This window comes from Cyprinus carpio, chromosome A19 (assembly GCF_018340385.1).
Source record: "Cyprinus carpio isolate SPL01 chromosome A19, ASM1834038v1, whole genome shotgun sequence".
NCBI classification, from domain to species: Eukaryota; Metazoa; Chordata; class Actinopteri; order Cypriniformes; family Cyprinidae; genus Cyprinus; species Cyprinus carpio.
In genome coordinates, this window is record NC_056590.1 from 18020119 (window position 1) to 18035272 (window position 15154).

Consider the following 15154-nt stretch of genomic DNA (forward strand, 5'->3'; position numbering starts at 1 on the left):
ATGATGCGGCGTACTGCTACTTTAAACACGAATAATTACTTATATTAAACACGAAGGTAGTATACAGTCAGTAGCCTACCCAATTTAGTATTCAATTTCAAACATGGCCTTAGTTATTGATAGTACAGTAGTTTAGTAGTTGTGCAGAATTACTGCATATGCACAGCATAGGCTATATTGCCTTTTATTTAATTTTTTTTAAATATATGAAACAGATATGCAAATATATGCATATACATACATTGTCTTTGCTTGACCTAATTATGTGACAATACATGTTTAATTCAGTGAGTGGCATCAAACCATCAACTTGGACATACTTAATTTTGTAATCACTTTTGTGTAAAAGCTTCAATCAAATAATGAGTCATGAGAAAATTTGTGAATTATTTCTGGACCATTCATGTTGAATTTTGGGATACAGTACCTAGCACTGTATGCTGTGTTGCATACTGCACATTTTGACAATTTGCATACTGAATAAATAGTATAGGTAGTATGCTATTCCAAACCTAGTCGTAACTGCTACATTATCTCCTTAATATTTCAGGTTAAGGAAATCAAACCATCACCTCTGGGGGGAATGAGTGGAAAAACATGCGATAAATGCCTCTAAAATAGATTTAACGGCAGCTTGAGAAATAACGAGTCATGTTGGCAGAGTGCAGTGTGTAGGTGGGAATCTGTTTTACGGCTTTGGCTGGCAGTCATGGTACCCGTGGTGGCGTGGGAGTGCACCACACCAGGAGCTCAGTGAGATACTGTGATTGCTTTGGGACAAAGCTGCACTGTGCGGCCCTCTCCTCCCACTTTTCCATCTCTCTCATTCCTTCTCTTCTCTCTCTACTACCTCTCTCTTCCCTCCCTGTGCAGTCCAGGCCATCCAGGCTGCCATTGTCCAGGATATCCCTCGGCTGTTAATGGCTTCCTGGATATATGCAGAGGCCACAGAGAGGCCCCTGGGCCATGTTTGATATCAGTTCAAAATGCATGCATACAGGCACTGGTTCAAGCCCTTTAGAAATGTGCAGTGCCTCATCTTGCTGGCATGAAAGGAATTATTCATCCCAAAAGCATAAAACGGATGACTGGAACTTTTCAAATATGGCAATGATTCCAGACGATGAAAACATGAATGTAGTTTTTTTTGACTGTTTACATATAAAGTTCTCAGACTGTGAGGTTTGCCCTAACAACATTTTGATTTAGATGTCTGGCATTTTGTAACAAAAAAATGTGCAATCATTTTGATTGGGAATGCACCAGTTTTAAGTTTCTGGCTGATGCCAATAAGATGATAATAATCCTCATGCAATGGACAATAATTAAAGATGGCCAAACATTAAAATTATATTATAATTAATTGTAAAATTACATATTTGTTTTATCTAAATTAATTTCAAAATAATAAAATAAATAAATAAAACCAATCATTTTAAATGAATTAAATTTATGCATCACAACATAATGTACAGTATGAAAAATATATTAATTTTGAGATTTGTAAAAAATGCAGCAAATTTAAATGAAAACCAATCATTTTAAATACTGAATTTATGAATATTAAATGCTGAACTACATCTATGCATCAAAAATTGTAATGAACAGTATAAAAATGAGTTGTTTTCGTTTCATTAGTTGTTTAAAAAGTGCATTTAACATTTTTATTAAATGTAAAAGAGCTCTAATATTGACTCATAAGTGTTATGGTACCACCATATTCGCATTTGAAATTTTGAATGTATCAATGACAATGTCAAATAAAAACAGGACATGAACACACAAGTCCAGGGTTACAATCTACACTTATTTTATTACAGGAAAGTCACACAGGTTAGTGAGGGACAGGCACAGTACCACACCATCTCTTCCAGTACTATCTATTCCCCTAGTCTCATCTGATTTGCCAGTGCAAATTCCATATTACCACAAAACAATCTGGTTTTCCAAAACACCCCTCAAGTAACTAAGAGAGAGACAGAGAGAGAGAGAGAGATGATTTGTTGCATGAAGGGGGAACATATGCATGTGAGTAAACAACTCTACTAGGAACAAACCCAAGAGTGCCTTTGCTACAATTCAATTAGTGCAGTTTTGAGAGATTGTCTATCTAGATTGTCTCTGTAAAGGTTGAACAGTGGTCTGTCCCTGCAAATTCATAACATTTTAAACAAACACACACCACAGGTCTGACCAAAATGACTTAAAATCTTTATAAAAATAAAAAGTACTCATCAAGTTCAGCTGACTAATACAGATTCAGTTGCATAGGTTTCATATGCATTTGCAGAGGGAAAACTGCAAAAACCAATGTCATCTTCATTGCATAGTATTTCAATTTCGTGGAAACTAAAAAAACTAAGTCTGATTTCATTCTCTCACAAACCCAGACTTTTATATTCTGAAGGAGACAATTTAGGATGCAAATATATGTTTAATGTGATCAAAGCACTCCTTTACTATTTTTAACATAATTAAAGGGATAGTTCACCAAAAATAAAATTATGTTATAATTTCCTTTACCATAATGTTATTCCTATAACACTTTTTTTCTTCTGTGGAAGATAAAAGAAGATATTTTGAAGATTGTTGGTAACCCAATGGTTTTGGGTCCCACTGGCTTCCATAGTATGGCTAAAAAAATACAATGGAAGTCCTGAACTGTTTGGCTACCAACAATCTTCAAAATATCTTCTATTATCTTCCACAGAAGAAAGATGACAAGAGGGTCAGTAAATGATGACAAAATTTAAATTTTGGGGTGAACTGTCCCTTTAAATGGACATCTGGTTTGAGTTTAACTCCATTAACACCCATTTAGTGATGCATCTCATCTGCTTTTGCTCCAAATTACCCCTCTCTCTCTCTCTCTCTCTCTCTCTCTCTCTCTCTCTCTCTCTCTCTATTAGCATACCTTGCTCCACTGATGGACAAAAGAACTAGATTTGCTCAAAACTGATGTGCGAGAGCCCGACCATCTCCAGAACTCATCTCTGCTCAAACCGAGACAGGACAGGGTAATTAGAATAAGTACATCAGATCTGTATTCGATTTTTCCCTTTGTACAAGTCTGCGGTTCTGTCCATCTCTTCAAAATAGTCAGATGTTACAGAAAATGAGTCATTTCTAACTGACTGTCTGTCCACAGTGTTCAAGTTTTTGAGTTCAGAAGGCCCCTATTTCCATGCTCCAAGGCCTGTAGGGCTTCCCCAGGCTGCTGGAGGGAGTCACGGGGCCCAGCGAGCTCGGGGACAGAAGAGGAAATGCGCTCAGCGGGATGGGAAACGCCGACAGGCTCGAAAGTGACGTCAGGAGGGGTGGAGAAAGCTTGGATGTAGTAGGTGGTGTGAGCCCAGGGGGCAGGGAGGTATTGGGCGGCACCCGCAGTGGACCTGTCCGCCCTGCCTCAGTAATCACTGTGCCAGTCAGCCTGCTGGGGGTGTGCGGCTCTGTGGAGGGGGCGGATGGAGATGAGGAGGAGGGCGATGAAGAACTGGAGGATGGAGGGCTGCTGGTGCTGCGCGGCTGCTGCAGGAGGAGGTGGTGAGCCAGATGTCCGGGCGGCGTCCCAAACGCAGAGCCCCACGCTAAGTGGCCCAAACTTGAATGAGCTTCTCTCTGGGAGGCGTAACTGTTCAGGTGTGAAACCAGGCGGATGCGGAGGGGGTCGGTGTTGTCCAGGCCCTCGATGATACTGAGGTAACGTGCCGTCTCCGCCAGACATTCGCGGAAACCCAACCCACGGTAATCCATGGCCAGAGCATGAGCATCAAAGTAACCTGTGTGAGAGAGAACGAGAGCTGTTGAGCGATCTGATCTGAAAATGATTACTGCTTATGACAGGAAACACTGCAGTTCTCACTGGGAGTGGCTGAGAGTGAAACTGAAATGATGCTAGATAAACAACCGAGCTTAAAAGACACTTTACACGTCTAGTTGGTCCTGTTTCAGTCGTGCAGGGGTTAGTAATTATTTTCACTGTGGGAACTTCCTTGAGCAGATTCCAAAACATTGGATGATCTCATAATGCAAGGTTGCATTCAACAATAAACCCAGCAAGATTTTAAATCAGATTTTTTAGTAAGACTTTATAATAACTTTTATCATTCATAAGTCGTTAGAAAATATTATAATATTTAATAATAAATAATATAATATTAATTATAATATTAATATAAAAGAGCAAAAAAATTTATGTATGTTAAAGTAGTGAAACATTTTAGGCATATAAAAAGCATATCCTTATTATAGTTGTAATATAAACACAAATCTGAATATCAAATTTATACTCAGTGTGTTTTCTTTAAAATAAGTGCTAGTTATACAAATCTTACCTTTTCCACCAGCTGCATGAAGCATCTTTAAATGGTCTACAGTCATCTGTAAAATTTCAGCTTTTTCTAGTTTAGCAGAGCCCTGAGAACAAGAACAAATGTGTTGACGAGTTATGAAGTAAGACTAGATATGTATGCTGTGTGGCTCTGTTATGAATAAGAATTCTTGTGATGATAAAGAGGTGTTTTCTTTTTAATCCATTTTAAAACCACAGTTCTTGTTTTGGTTTCACATATTTTTGGAAGACATTTATACCCAACTGTCAAGTGGTCCCAATCAATTATAAAGTACTTTTATGTTTTCTTTGCACCTTGAATATACATTTACAAAATTTATATCATTAAATTTTAAGGAGCTGACTTACAAAACCCAAGAGGGTTGCAAGGAGTCCTCTTTGTTATATGGTTTTCTTGTCACATGACAACAAAGTGGTTTCCTGCCTGTTGGTTATGCCACATTTGAGTTTTATTTAAACAGTTAATTATTTATTTAAATAATAATAATAATAATAATAATAGTAAACAAAATTGCGCCACTATTTTTTTTATTAAATAATACAGGATTGAGCCAAACTAATGCCAGCATTTCCTTTTTCAAGAAGTTCAGCCAGTAATGAGACTTATAATAAATAAGTAAACAATCTCTAGACATTTGATTGTTGGATGTGAGTCAGGTGCAGTGATTGACACTCACCTGTTTCTCAAACGCGCTGGGCACAAGCCTGCGCAGCTCAGACAGACTGTTATTTATCCGGTCCCTGCGGCGCTTCTCAATGATCTATACAAACAGATTGTGAAATCATTATTGACATTCGTTTAAGAACAGTAAAGTCATTTGGTCAGCATTAAATCAAATATGAAAAATGCCCTTACCCCTCTGCGACGTTTTCTCGCTTGCACTTGAGAGGTTGTGGATGGAGACACTGATCCGAGGGGAGAATTCACGCTGCTTTAAAAACAAAATATGCACAAGATACACATGAACACGGTAAATATGATATTCTTTATAAAATATGATATTGATAAACATTTAAACAAAACTATTTTACAGATAATATTCCACACAATTCTGTTCTCAGACATGACAGATTTGAAATTATATCTTAATTTTGTGTAAGATACAAATTAAAAGTGCGCACATTAAATTTTATGTCTCCATTTTGTTGCAAGTTCAACGTTTCATTACTTAAAATAAACAAAACGAATGACAGCTAACTTACGCATTTTCGTCAGCACTCTCCTTCTCCACTTCGATGTTCTCATCGAGCTCGCTGTCTGAGGAGCTAAAATCGTGATTTCTCTTCATTTTTCGATAATCTTACAGAGCGTATCCGCAGCGTGTGTCAGGTGAGGCAGAAGTTCATCCGTATGAACCGACAAGCTTTCCCACGGTATCATTTCAACGCCGCAGCTCGCCAAGAGAGGCGTGGTTAAGAGCGTGGACAGCCAATCAGAGAACAAGTCTGAGATTGAGTGGCGTGTCGGTTGTCAACGTCCCAGTTTAGCCCCGCCCTCTCATTGAATATGCATAACAAAGGGCCAATAGAATGTTCGTCCGTGAGTGCGGAGCTCCGCCCCCGGGTTCCGCCGGCGCTTGTGTTGTCTAGCCCAGTTAAAGGAGTGGCTGGCCGGCTGTCAGCACGCGCTATCCGTGGGAAAGTTTCTTAGCAGAGCGCTGATAACCAATCAGGGGCGACGGCCGTCTCCGGCGCTGGAATGAATGGGGCAATTGGTTGGGGCGACGGGCGGTCTGCGAGTGAGCGTGTGAACCTGTAATCTAATACTAACTCATCCGAGATAGTGCCGTGTGTACGAGGAAGCCACCAAGTCTAAATGTGCTCCATGAAGCTCAAACATGTACCTTCTTTGGCGGCATTCCCAAAGGTGCACTGCAATTAAAACCGACCAGTCACTTTAAATGCACCAATAAGTACACAGCAGGTTGTTCCACTTGCATTAAGCACGTAAAAATACATTTTATATTACTGCAGTATTTTTAATTTAATAATTAAATATAATAAAGCCTATATATATATATATATATATATATATATATATATATATATATATATATATATATATATATATATGTAAAAATACAAATAAACAATATAAATTCATAAAAACAAAAATTCAAAATGTTAATATTCTCTATTCCATCTAAAACTACTAACACAGAATTTTTAAAATTGAACATGAAAACCATCATATATTGACTCCTTTTGACAGAGGCTACAAGAGCTTCAGGAAGAGCTCCTGATCAACAGAACAGAGCTAGATGTTGATGTGTGCTGCTGGCCGATACGCCGCAGCTGGATCTTTATCAGCCCGTGCACATCACGCTTAATTGTCATCAGTTCTGCATACATGAATGAGAGGAAGCTCTTTGGCTGATTTCATGTTGTTATTGCTACCAACTTCGGCTTGACGGCATGAATGAACTTCCTTGTGTTTGCCTCTGACAGGGGTGGTAGTGGACTGGAGGACGGGCCGTTGTGTTTGTAGGCGTATATGTGTTTTTCTAGGTGCTTGGGGATGGGGGTGGCTCTTTTTGTCGCTGTAACTCAAGTTCTCAGCGGTTTCCCACGCTGTTATTTTCTACTGACGTTCATCTTTGTTCTTGCGTCTCATCACATGTTGTGATTAGTGCTCCCTTTTGAAGGTGTGGGCCCACAGCACAACAGTATTTCCCCCCCACAAAGCATGCCAGAGCCTCTTCTCATTCCAAGCTTGAGGTTTTTGCTCCTCCGAGTGGGTCTCCATGTCGCCATGCTTTCATTTCAGACTCTTTATGTCTATGCCAAGAAGCCTAGTCTACCCACAAGAAGGGCAGACGATGGTTTAAAATGGACACGCTGCTTTTTAGGAGTTATGTCTTGGTCTATTTGGATCTCATTTATCAGCATCAGTGTTTCAATTGCATCACGAGGAGCAAAAAAGCTTGATTTAAAATGCACTGTGTTTGAGAAAAGAGGGCAACAGGTTTCTGATTGCATCCCTGCAGACTGTCTGGCCACCGCTGCCTCACGCTGCGCCATGGCGTCGTGCGCTTTGCGCAGACAGATGTTCAGGTCCCTGAAACAATGTGTTAAACAATCCTGTCCTCCTCAGGAGGAGCGGCAGGGGAACATGTTATTGTTTATAAATAGCTATGCATTGAATCCACACAGAAGAGGAAGAGCGGCTTTGTTTCTCTCACTGAGAGAGGAAGTGGAGCTTAATTCTCTGAGATACATGTGACACCTTGCATTGTGCCATTCGGGCATGTTTGTGGGAGTGTGTCTGTGCATACACACATACTCTCATCCGAGTGGCAAATATGCTTTTGAAGTCACCCAACTTTAGTCCACGAGCGCTGGGAGAGCTTTCCTCTTTCATTTCCAGTAAAATGACACATCTGTGTGTTGCTTTCTGTGTGTTTTTACGGAGAAGGAAGTGTTGTAATGATGATCTGATGGATGTTGCCTCCCATATTTTTGTCCTTTTCTCCAATGGCCTTGCATTATCTCAGCTACACCCTGTGACAGTCGACGTCTGTGTATTCAAAGCTTTAAGCGGTTTCTCCCTTATTGTCTTCCCTAAGAATTGGAACAAGGATGCTTTGATGGCTATTGTTGGCTTAAGGCTGGAATACATGACTTTTGGTCAGATTTACAGTCTTGAGGAGTCAAAGGTAGCTGACGAAAGTCACAGTCGAGAGATTTGACAGAAAATCTTGTAGTGTATGATGGAACCAGACTGAATCCGTCCAGTCGGAGGATGTCAGACATGTTTGGTATTTTGGGCAATTTTAGAACACATTGTTATTTGTCATGCATCTCCTTGCAACAAGGCACATGTTTCTGCATGAGTTTCTAGTCTTTCAAAAATCTGTTCAGATTTTAAAAGTCTTGTAGTGTATTCCAGCCTTTAGCTATTTTTCTAGGCAGAGATTTTGAGTTATTAACAGCTGTTAAATCCTGGTGGGGTGGTTATTATAAAACTACGTCATTTTTAGGTGTGCAATGAAAGATTTTTGATGGATTGTTTGGTCGTTGATATGAGGTTGATATTGGCTCGCACACATAAGGCGCAGTTGCTTGTAATTAGGTGTTTTAAGTTGAAGAGTGACTCGAGGTGGGTGGTCATCAACATGAACACATCAGCCACGGGACTGTGGTCAGTGAGGAAAAGAGTCTCTGAACTCTCCTGCTTTCATCTTCTCCTGTCTGCATAGTTAGCGGTGTGTGTGGGGTGAGTGTGTGTCTGTAAGTAAGAAATAGCAAAGCTTTGACAGATTGCAAGATGCACCAAAGAAAGTTTAAAATACTGTTCAAAGATTTGGGGTCAGTAACTTTTTTTAATTCCTCTATTCGGCAAAGATGCATTAAATTGATCAAAAGTACAGTAAAGACATTTATAACATTATAAAAGATTAATATTTCAAATAAATGCTGTTCTTCTGAGAAAACAATACAATTAGTAAAGATTCTCTTAAGAGATTCTGAAGTGGTCACACACACACACACACACACACACACACACACACACACACACACACACACACAAACACACTTGTGCACATACACACAACCACAGTACTTCTCACTTACGTAGTTTCTAATTTGATAAAGTTAGCAGGGATCAAAGCATACAAGTAGTTGAACTTTGGCCTGAAAAAATGGCAGCACATTGACTTTTGTGCGGGCAGCCTGGGAGAGCGCCGCCCCGTGACCTGCGTAATGCAGGGGGTCAGAGGGCAAGCTTGTTGACAGCAGTATGAGCTGAGATCTCTAGGGCCTGCCTGAGCTGTGAAATCAATCTCTCAGGGCCAGCAGCAGGGCAGCAGACGCAACCGGAAAAAAGCCTCATGCAGGGGACCGGCCCGCCACCCGTCTCTGTCTGTCTGGAACTACACAGGGAGTGAAACCTGACAGGGGAAACTATGACAGGGAAAAGTAATCACAGTCAGGACAGACACAAGTGAAGCTAAGGGAAGAAATAGGTGGATGAGAATATAGTATGTACTGTAGTACGAATGAAGAAATACAGGTGGACTTACTCATATTTTACCATATTTCACATAACAAAAACAAAAGAAATAGGAAATTATATTTTGCTTAAACAAGCCTGATTTTGGGACCATTGTTTTCCAATTAAGCACATTATTAAAAAAACAACAACATTCTGATAACCATAATGCACAAACAAAAAACAGTTTCAATATGGTAAACTGAAAAATAAATAAATAAATAATGCACGAAATAATGCTGTAATGCAAAATATTATCATTTATATAAAACATATATAACTTCAAATTAAAAAAGTAAAAGTATATACTATTCAGCTTTCTTGAATACTTAGTTCAGATTGGTCAACTGCAGCATTCATGTATATTTGATTGTTTTCTTTGGTAACTGATCATTTTGTATCACTCTACAGTCCCTTTCATCTCACATAAAATATAATAATAATCAATATTTAATGTCACTTTATTTAGTAAGTAGCTGCATAATAAGTGAGAAAATATTTTCGGGTATCTTTATTGTATTGCCTTTAATTTATTTTATTTGTAAAATGATAGAGTAAAATTATTGTATAACAGTAGATTCAAATAAAATAATTCTAAAAAACTGAACTTTTTTTGTGAAAAATATATTTTAAATAAAAATATTGTGATATACATTTTTATTTTAAAAACATTTTTATCTTTTGATTTTGGGGTAAATTTTGGCCAGTTTTTGTTAGATTCACCCATACAGACCCTATTTTCTGGCTCTCAGTTGGACAGGTGCTGTCAATGCAGCCAGTGCTTTCTCCAGATTCCTTTAGCACACACACACACACCCACAGTCTGCTTATTTAACGGTGCAAGTGTTTAACCTGATGTGTTTCAGCCTTGTAGAGCTGTGAGTGTGATCACTGACAGCAGCTGCGGGGTCACAGTTGCCTCATAAATGTCATGGGACTGTCAATGGTCACAGACTAAGTGCTTGACATCTTAAAGCTCTGAGACTTAATCTATACTTCAGTTTCCATGCAGAGACTACAAGTAATGGGATCTCACTCTCCTGATTGTGGTTTTATTGCATTTGACAGGTATAGACAAGTTTAATCTGTCAGTTTGCAATACTATACATTTCACTTGGCCATTATAAATGGCACAAACCAAGTTACTTTCTCAATTAACACTACAGAGTGCTGTTTCAGTGTAAGGTGTAGTTTGTGAAAGTGAGAAACCTTGACCTAACTTTACCTTTTGCTAAAAACTCACACTCCTTTGTTAGGTTAATCGGGAATGTGTGAGGAGTTTTGAGTGATGTGTGAGCCTATAGAGGTCGTGAAGGTATGATTTAGATAGTCTGATTAGTGTTTATGCAGTCATTAATGTGACAAGCCGCTCCACTGCCACTGCTCAGCTCTGACAGTCTGTTTTCTAAAGGTCCCACTGCCTCAGTAACACAAACACTGGGGTTTCACTCTCATCGCTCCCACCAGCCCCTGAAACCTCGGCTCAGAATTTCCTGTAATACTGAGTGTGCAAGATGAAACACTGGCCACTGTCTGCCCTTGTTATGACTGAAAGTGGAGTTGTGGGAACTCTGGAAATGTGCTATTTTTACATCACATCGAGTTTTCACATGACTCCGGGTGCAGATATATGCCACAGGCTGAAATGTTTGACTTTAATCGTTCATCCATCATTTTGTCATTATGTATTCACCCTCATGGTGCACCAAACCTGTTTGACTTTCTTTTATTCTTTAGAAAAGGAGAAGACGTTCTTTAGGAGAATGTTCATGCTGCTGTTCCATAATGAATATTAAGCTCTGAATACTGCAAAAAAGCACCATTAAAGTATAATGAAGACTTATGAATCATTCAAGTGTTGTGAAACAATATGATAACGATGCTCATAAAACAGACCTAAATTCATTGTAAAATGTGCGTGAAGCACAAAGTTTGACATCAGTGATGGCAGTGCCTTTGGTTATTGTGTGAGTAAGATACTTATAGGGATAGTTCACCCAAAAATGAAAATTATGTCATTAATGACTCACCCTCATGTCGTTCCAAACCCGTGAGACCTCCGTTCATCTTCCGAACACAGTTTAAGATATTTTAGATTTAGTCCGAGAGCTTTCTGTTCCTCCATTGAGAATGTATGTACGGTATACTGTCCACGTCCAGAAAGGTAATAAAAACATCTTCAAAGTAGTCATGTGACATCAGAGGGTCCGTTAGAATTTTTTGTAGCATTGAAAATACATTTTGGTCCAAAAATATCAAAAACTACGACTTTATTCAGCATTGACTTTCTCTCCCGGGTCTGTTATGAGCGCGTTCACAACACATCCGGTTCGCGAACGAATCACTCGATGTAATCGGATCTTCTTGAACCAGTTCACCAAATCGAACTGAATCGTTTGAAACGGTTCGCGTCAACAATAAGCATTAATCCACAAATGACTTAAGCTGTTAACTGTTTTAACATGGCTGACACTCCCTCTGAGTTCAAATAAATCAATATCCCTGAGTAATTCATTTACTCAAACAGTACACTGACTGAACTGCTGACCGAGCCAGATAACGAACGAAACATTGACTCGTTCTCGAGTCAAGAACCGTTTCTGTCGGACGTGTCTGGTTCGAGAACCGAGGAGCTGATGATACTGCGCATGCGTGATTCAGCGTGAAGCAAAACTGACACACAGCGCGTCTGAACTGAACTGGTTCTTTTGGTGATTGATTCTGAACTGATTCTGTGCTAATGTTATGAGCGCGGGTAAACCGAGGGCTTGAATCAAGGGCAATCATCGCCAATGACATCATTACGTCGAGCGCAAAAGAACTGGTGAACCGTTTTCGGCAACCGGTTTATTGAATCGAACTGTCCGAAAGAACCGGTTCGCGGAAAAGAACAGAACTTCCCATCACTACCGGTGATCCGAAAACCGATGCAATCGGTTCTTGACTCGAGAACGAGTCAATGTTTCGTTCGTTATCTGGCTCGGTTCAGTCAGTGTACTGTTTGAGTAAATGAATTACTCCGGGATATTGATTTATTTGAACTCAGAGGGAGTGTCAGCCATGTTAAAAAAGTTAACAGCTTAAGTCATTTGTGGATTAATGCTTATTGTTGACACGAACCGTTTCAAACGATTCAGTTCGATTTGGTGAACTGGTTCAAGAAGATCCGGTTAAATCGAGTGATTCGTTCGCGAACTGGATATCACTAAACTGCAGTGTTGTGAACGCGCTCATAACAGACCCGGGAGAGAAGACAACGCTGAATAAAGTCGTAGTTTTTGATATTTTTGGACCAAAATGTATTTTCGATGCTTCAAAAAATTCTAACGGACCTGCTGATGTCACATGGACTACTTTGAAGATGTTTTTAGTACCTTTCTGGACGTGGACAGTATACCGTACATACATTCTCAATGGAGGGACAGAAAGCTCTCGGACTAAATCTAAAATATCTTATACTGTGTTCCGAAGATGAACGGAGGTCTTACGGGTTTGGAACTACATGAGGGTGAGTCATTAATGACATAATTTTGATTTTTGGGTGAACTATCCCTTTAATATACTGACATTGTTACTAGCACCTGAATTTCAACAATTTTATTTAATTTTTTTACTTACTTTTTTTTACTACCTCTATTGCTAATACCGTAAATACCCTGTACAACCTGTTTGCACATTCTTCTCTTGTACATTCCTGCTCATCTTAATATTTATTAAGCCTACAGTATACTGTCCTGCACATTTTTATTTTATAAGCTTACTTTTTCCATACCATATTTATATCTAAATTTCTTGTGTTTGTATTCTTAAATAATTGGACTGTCCATGGAGCGGACCTGACTTACATTTCACTGCTGGTCATATGCTCTCCATATAACCATGTATGTGACAAATAAAAATCTTGAATCTTGAAGTGAATCAGGGTCCTGCACTATTCAGAACTGACAATATCTTTCATTAAAGTAATTAAAATGAATTAAATTAAAAAAAAATGAACATTAAAAATATTTAAAATGTGCACTGAAATTTATTATGATTATGTACTGACTTTAGATGTTCTTATAAGTAAGGTAAGTAATTTTTTTTTAATTAAGAATTGTTTTTTTTTTTGTTTGTTTGTTTTTGTTTAAGGTTGGTTAAGCCTTTAAGTTTGAATGTTTATAAACCTTACGGATAGATAGATAGATAGATAGATAGATAGATAGATAGATAGATGTAATAGTATCATGTAATAGATTTTTGAGATGTTCTTTCACACAAAGTGCACACACACACACACACACACACACACACACACACCCATGCAGTGTAGTCTGGCCCCTCCCCCTGTGACCCCCCTCTAGTCTGGTATCTGTCAGACGGCTTGTGTGGCTCAGGATGAAATTGGCCGTAGACAGGGCTGCAATAACGGCTGCTTACCACCAGCCCCGCAGCTGTCTGCACACGGCGAACCCATGTGTGAGACCCCCCCCTCTGCTGCTTCCCAGGCCGGGAGAGGGACAGCGGGAAGGGGTCAAGGATTACAACCAAGGACGTGTAGTCACCACACTCCCATCCTGTACTTACAAAACACACACACACACACACACACACAGCCCACCCCCAACCCGTGCCCTGGGGCGGCTCTGATCAGAGTAGGCTGGGATGGGTGTCTGTATGTCATCATTGTGTCAAGTGAGTGTGTATCTGTGCAACTGTGCATATATGTGCTTGCATGTGAATGCTGAATAGTAGTGTGTGTGAATATATATCATGCTACAATTTTCTCCCCCTAAAAACTGTTTGCTAAGGCTATTATTACTATTAATATGCCAATATGTATAGTTAGCAATTTAAAAAAAATTAACCAAAATATTCAACACACTGGCATATTAACAGTATTGGCACGTAACTTCCATTCTATTGAATAAAATTATGTTGCTATTATGTTCAGGCTTAGAATTACCACCTTTTTTAAATTATACTTTTAAGATATGAATATACCAGTGTTTCCCAACTTTTTTTCTGTCAGATTTGTGGCGCCCTACACAAACACAAACACTACTGCACTACAGGCCCCACAGTCTACCCTCTCTTGACTGCTACATGAGGATGAAGCTGATGGTTCAGAGGCGTCTTAAAGAGCACTTTAAGTACTTCTTTAATGTCATAGTAAAAACTAGTTTAACTAATAAAGTTCAAACATTATAATTGACAAGTGAATGGTCAGTAAAATAAGAGCGAACAAATTACAAGCATAGATAACTACATCAGAACAAAGTTTCAAATAAAATAAGGCCTCATTCAAGCTAGTATTCTCTAAGTACACAACTGAAGTAAGCACCTCTTCTGCATCTGTCAACCGCGGTTTGTAGCTACAAGCAGAAGTGCTCTGCTGCCCGAACAGGAAGTGGGCAGCTGGCTTTGTGGTGACCCTTCAGCGAGGCTGAGAAAAAGAACCAAGCACAAGCAGACTGGGCTTAAGTAATTATGCTTCACTTTTTTCTCTCCAATAAATGTAAGCTCACGTAAAAAGTAAAAAGCAAACATTTTTCTTTCAGAGACGTTATTTTCATGCCATTGTGTGCTTATTTATGTAAGTGGGCAGCTCTGTAATGCCATACGAAAACAGCTTACACAGTTCCAGCACAACCCTAACTTTGTTTAACCTGCACAGTGTGCTGTTTATTTTCTTGAGCTGAGGAAAGGACAAGGAAGCACAATTTCCATGGCGGAGAGAAAACTGTCACTGGAGTGAAGCTGTGTGTTATCATCTGCACCACTCTACCAACAAACTGGAGCCTTCTCAATCCATCAACCATTAAAAACGT

The 15154-nt window shown here is 39.2% G+C and overlaps 1 protein-coding gene across 2 annotated transcripts; it reads right to left on the minus strand.

The window, feature by feature from the left end:
- Positions 1–1786: 1786 nt before the first annotated feature.
- LOC122148822 (hairy/enhancer-of-split related with YRPW motif protein 1-like) lies at positions 1787–5727 on the minus strand. Of its 2 annotated transcripts, none has more exons than XM_042776854.1 (5): positions 5555–5727; positions 5208–5280; positions 5029–5112; positions 4335–4416; positions 1787–3779 (listed from the first exon to the last, which is right to left on the minus strand). In XM_042776854.1, the coding sequence occupies exons 1-5, from the start codon at positions 5638–5640 to the stop codon at positions 3166–3168; spliced, it is 939 nt and encodes a 312-aa protein (XP_042632788.1). In that variant the 5' UTR covers positions 5641–5727; the 3' UTR covers positions 1787–3165. The 2 variants fall into 2 exon arrangements, with proteins under 2 accessions (XP_042632788.1, XP_042632787.1); XM_042776853.1 differs by having other exon boundaries at positions 5208–5283; positions 5555–5726.
- Between the last annotated feature and the right edge of the window lie 9427 nt (positions 5728–15154).

Coding starts and splice junctions, on each gene's coding strand:
- LOC122148822 (XM_042776853.1), bottom strand. CDS start 5,640: ATGAAGAGAAATCACGATTTTAGCTCCTCAGACAGCGAGCTCGATGAG. Junction 5,284..5,554: donor GAGAGTGCTGACGAAAATGC/GTAAGTTAGCTG, acceptor TTGTTTTTAAAG/CAGCGTGAATTCTCCCCTCG. Junction 3,780..4,334: donor TCATGCAGCTGGTGGAAAAG/GTAAGATTTGTA, acceptor TCTCTCACACAG/GTTACTTTGATGCTCATGCT.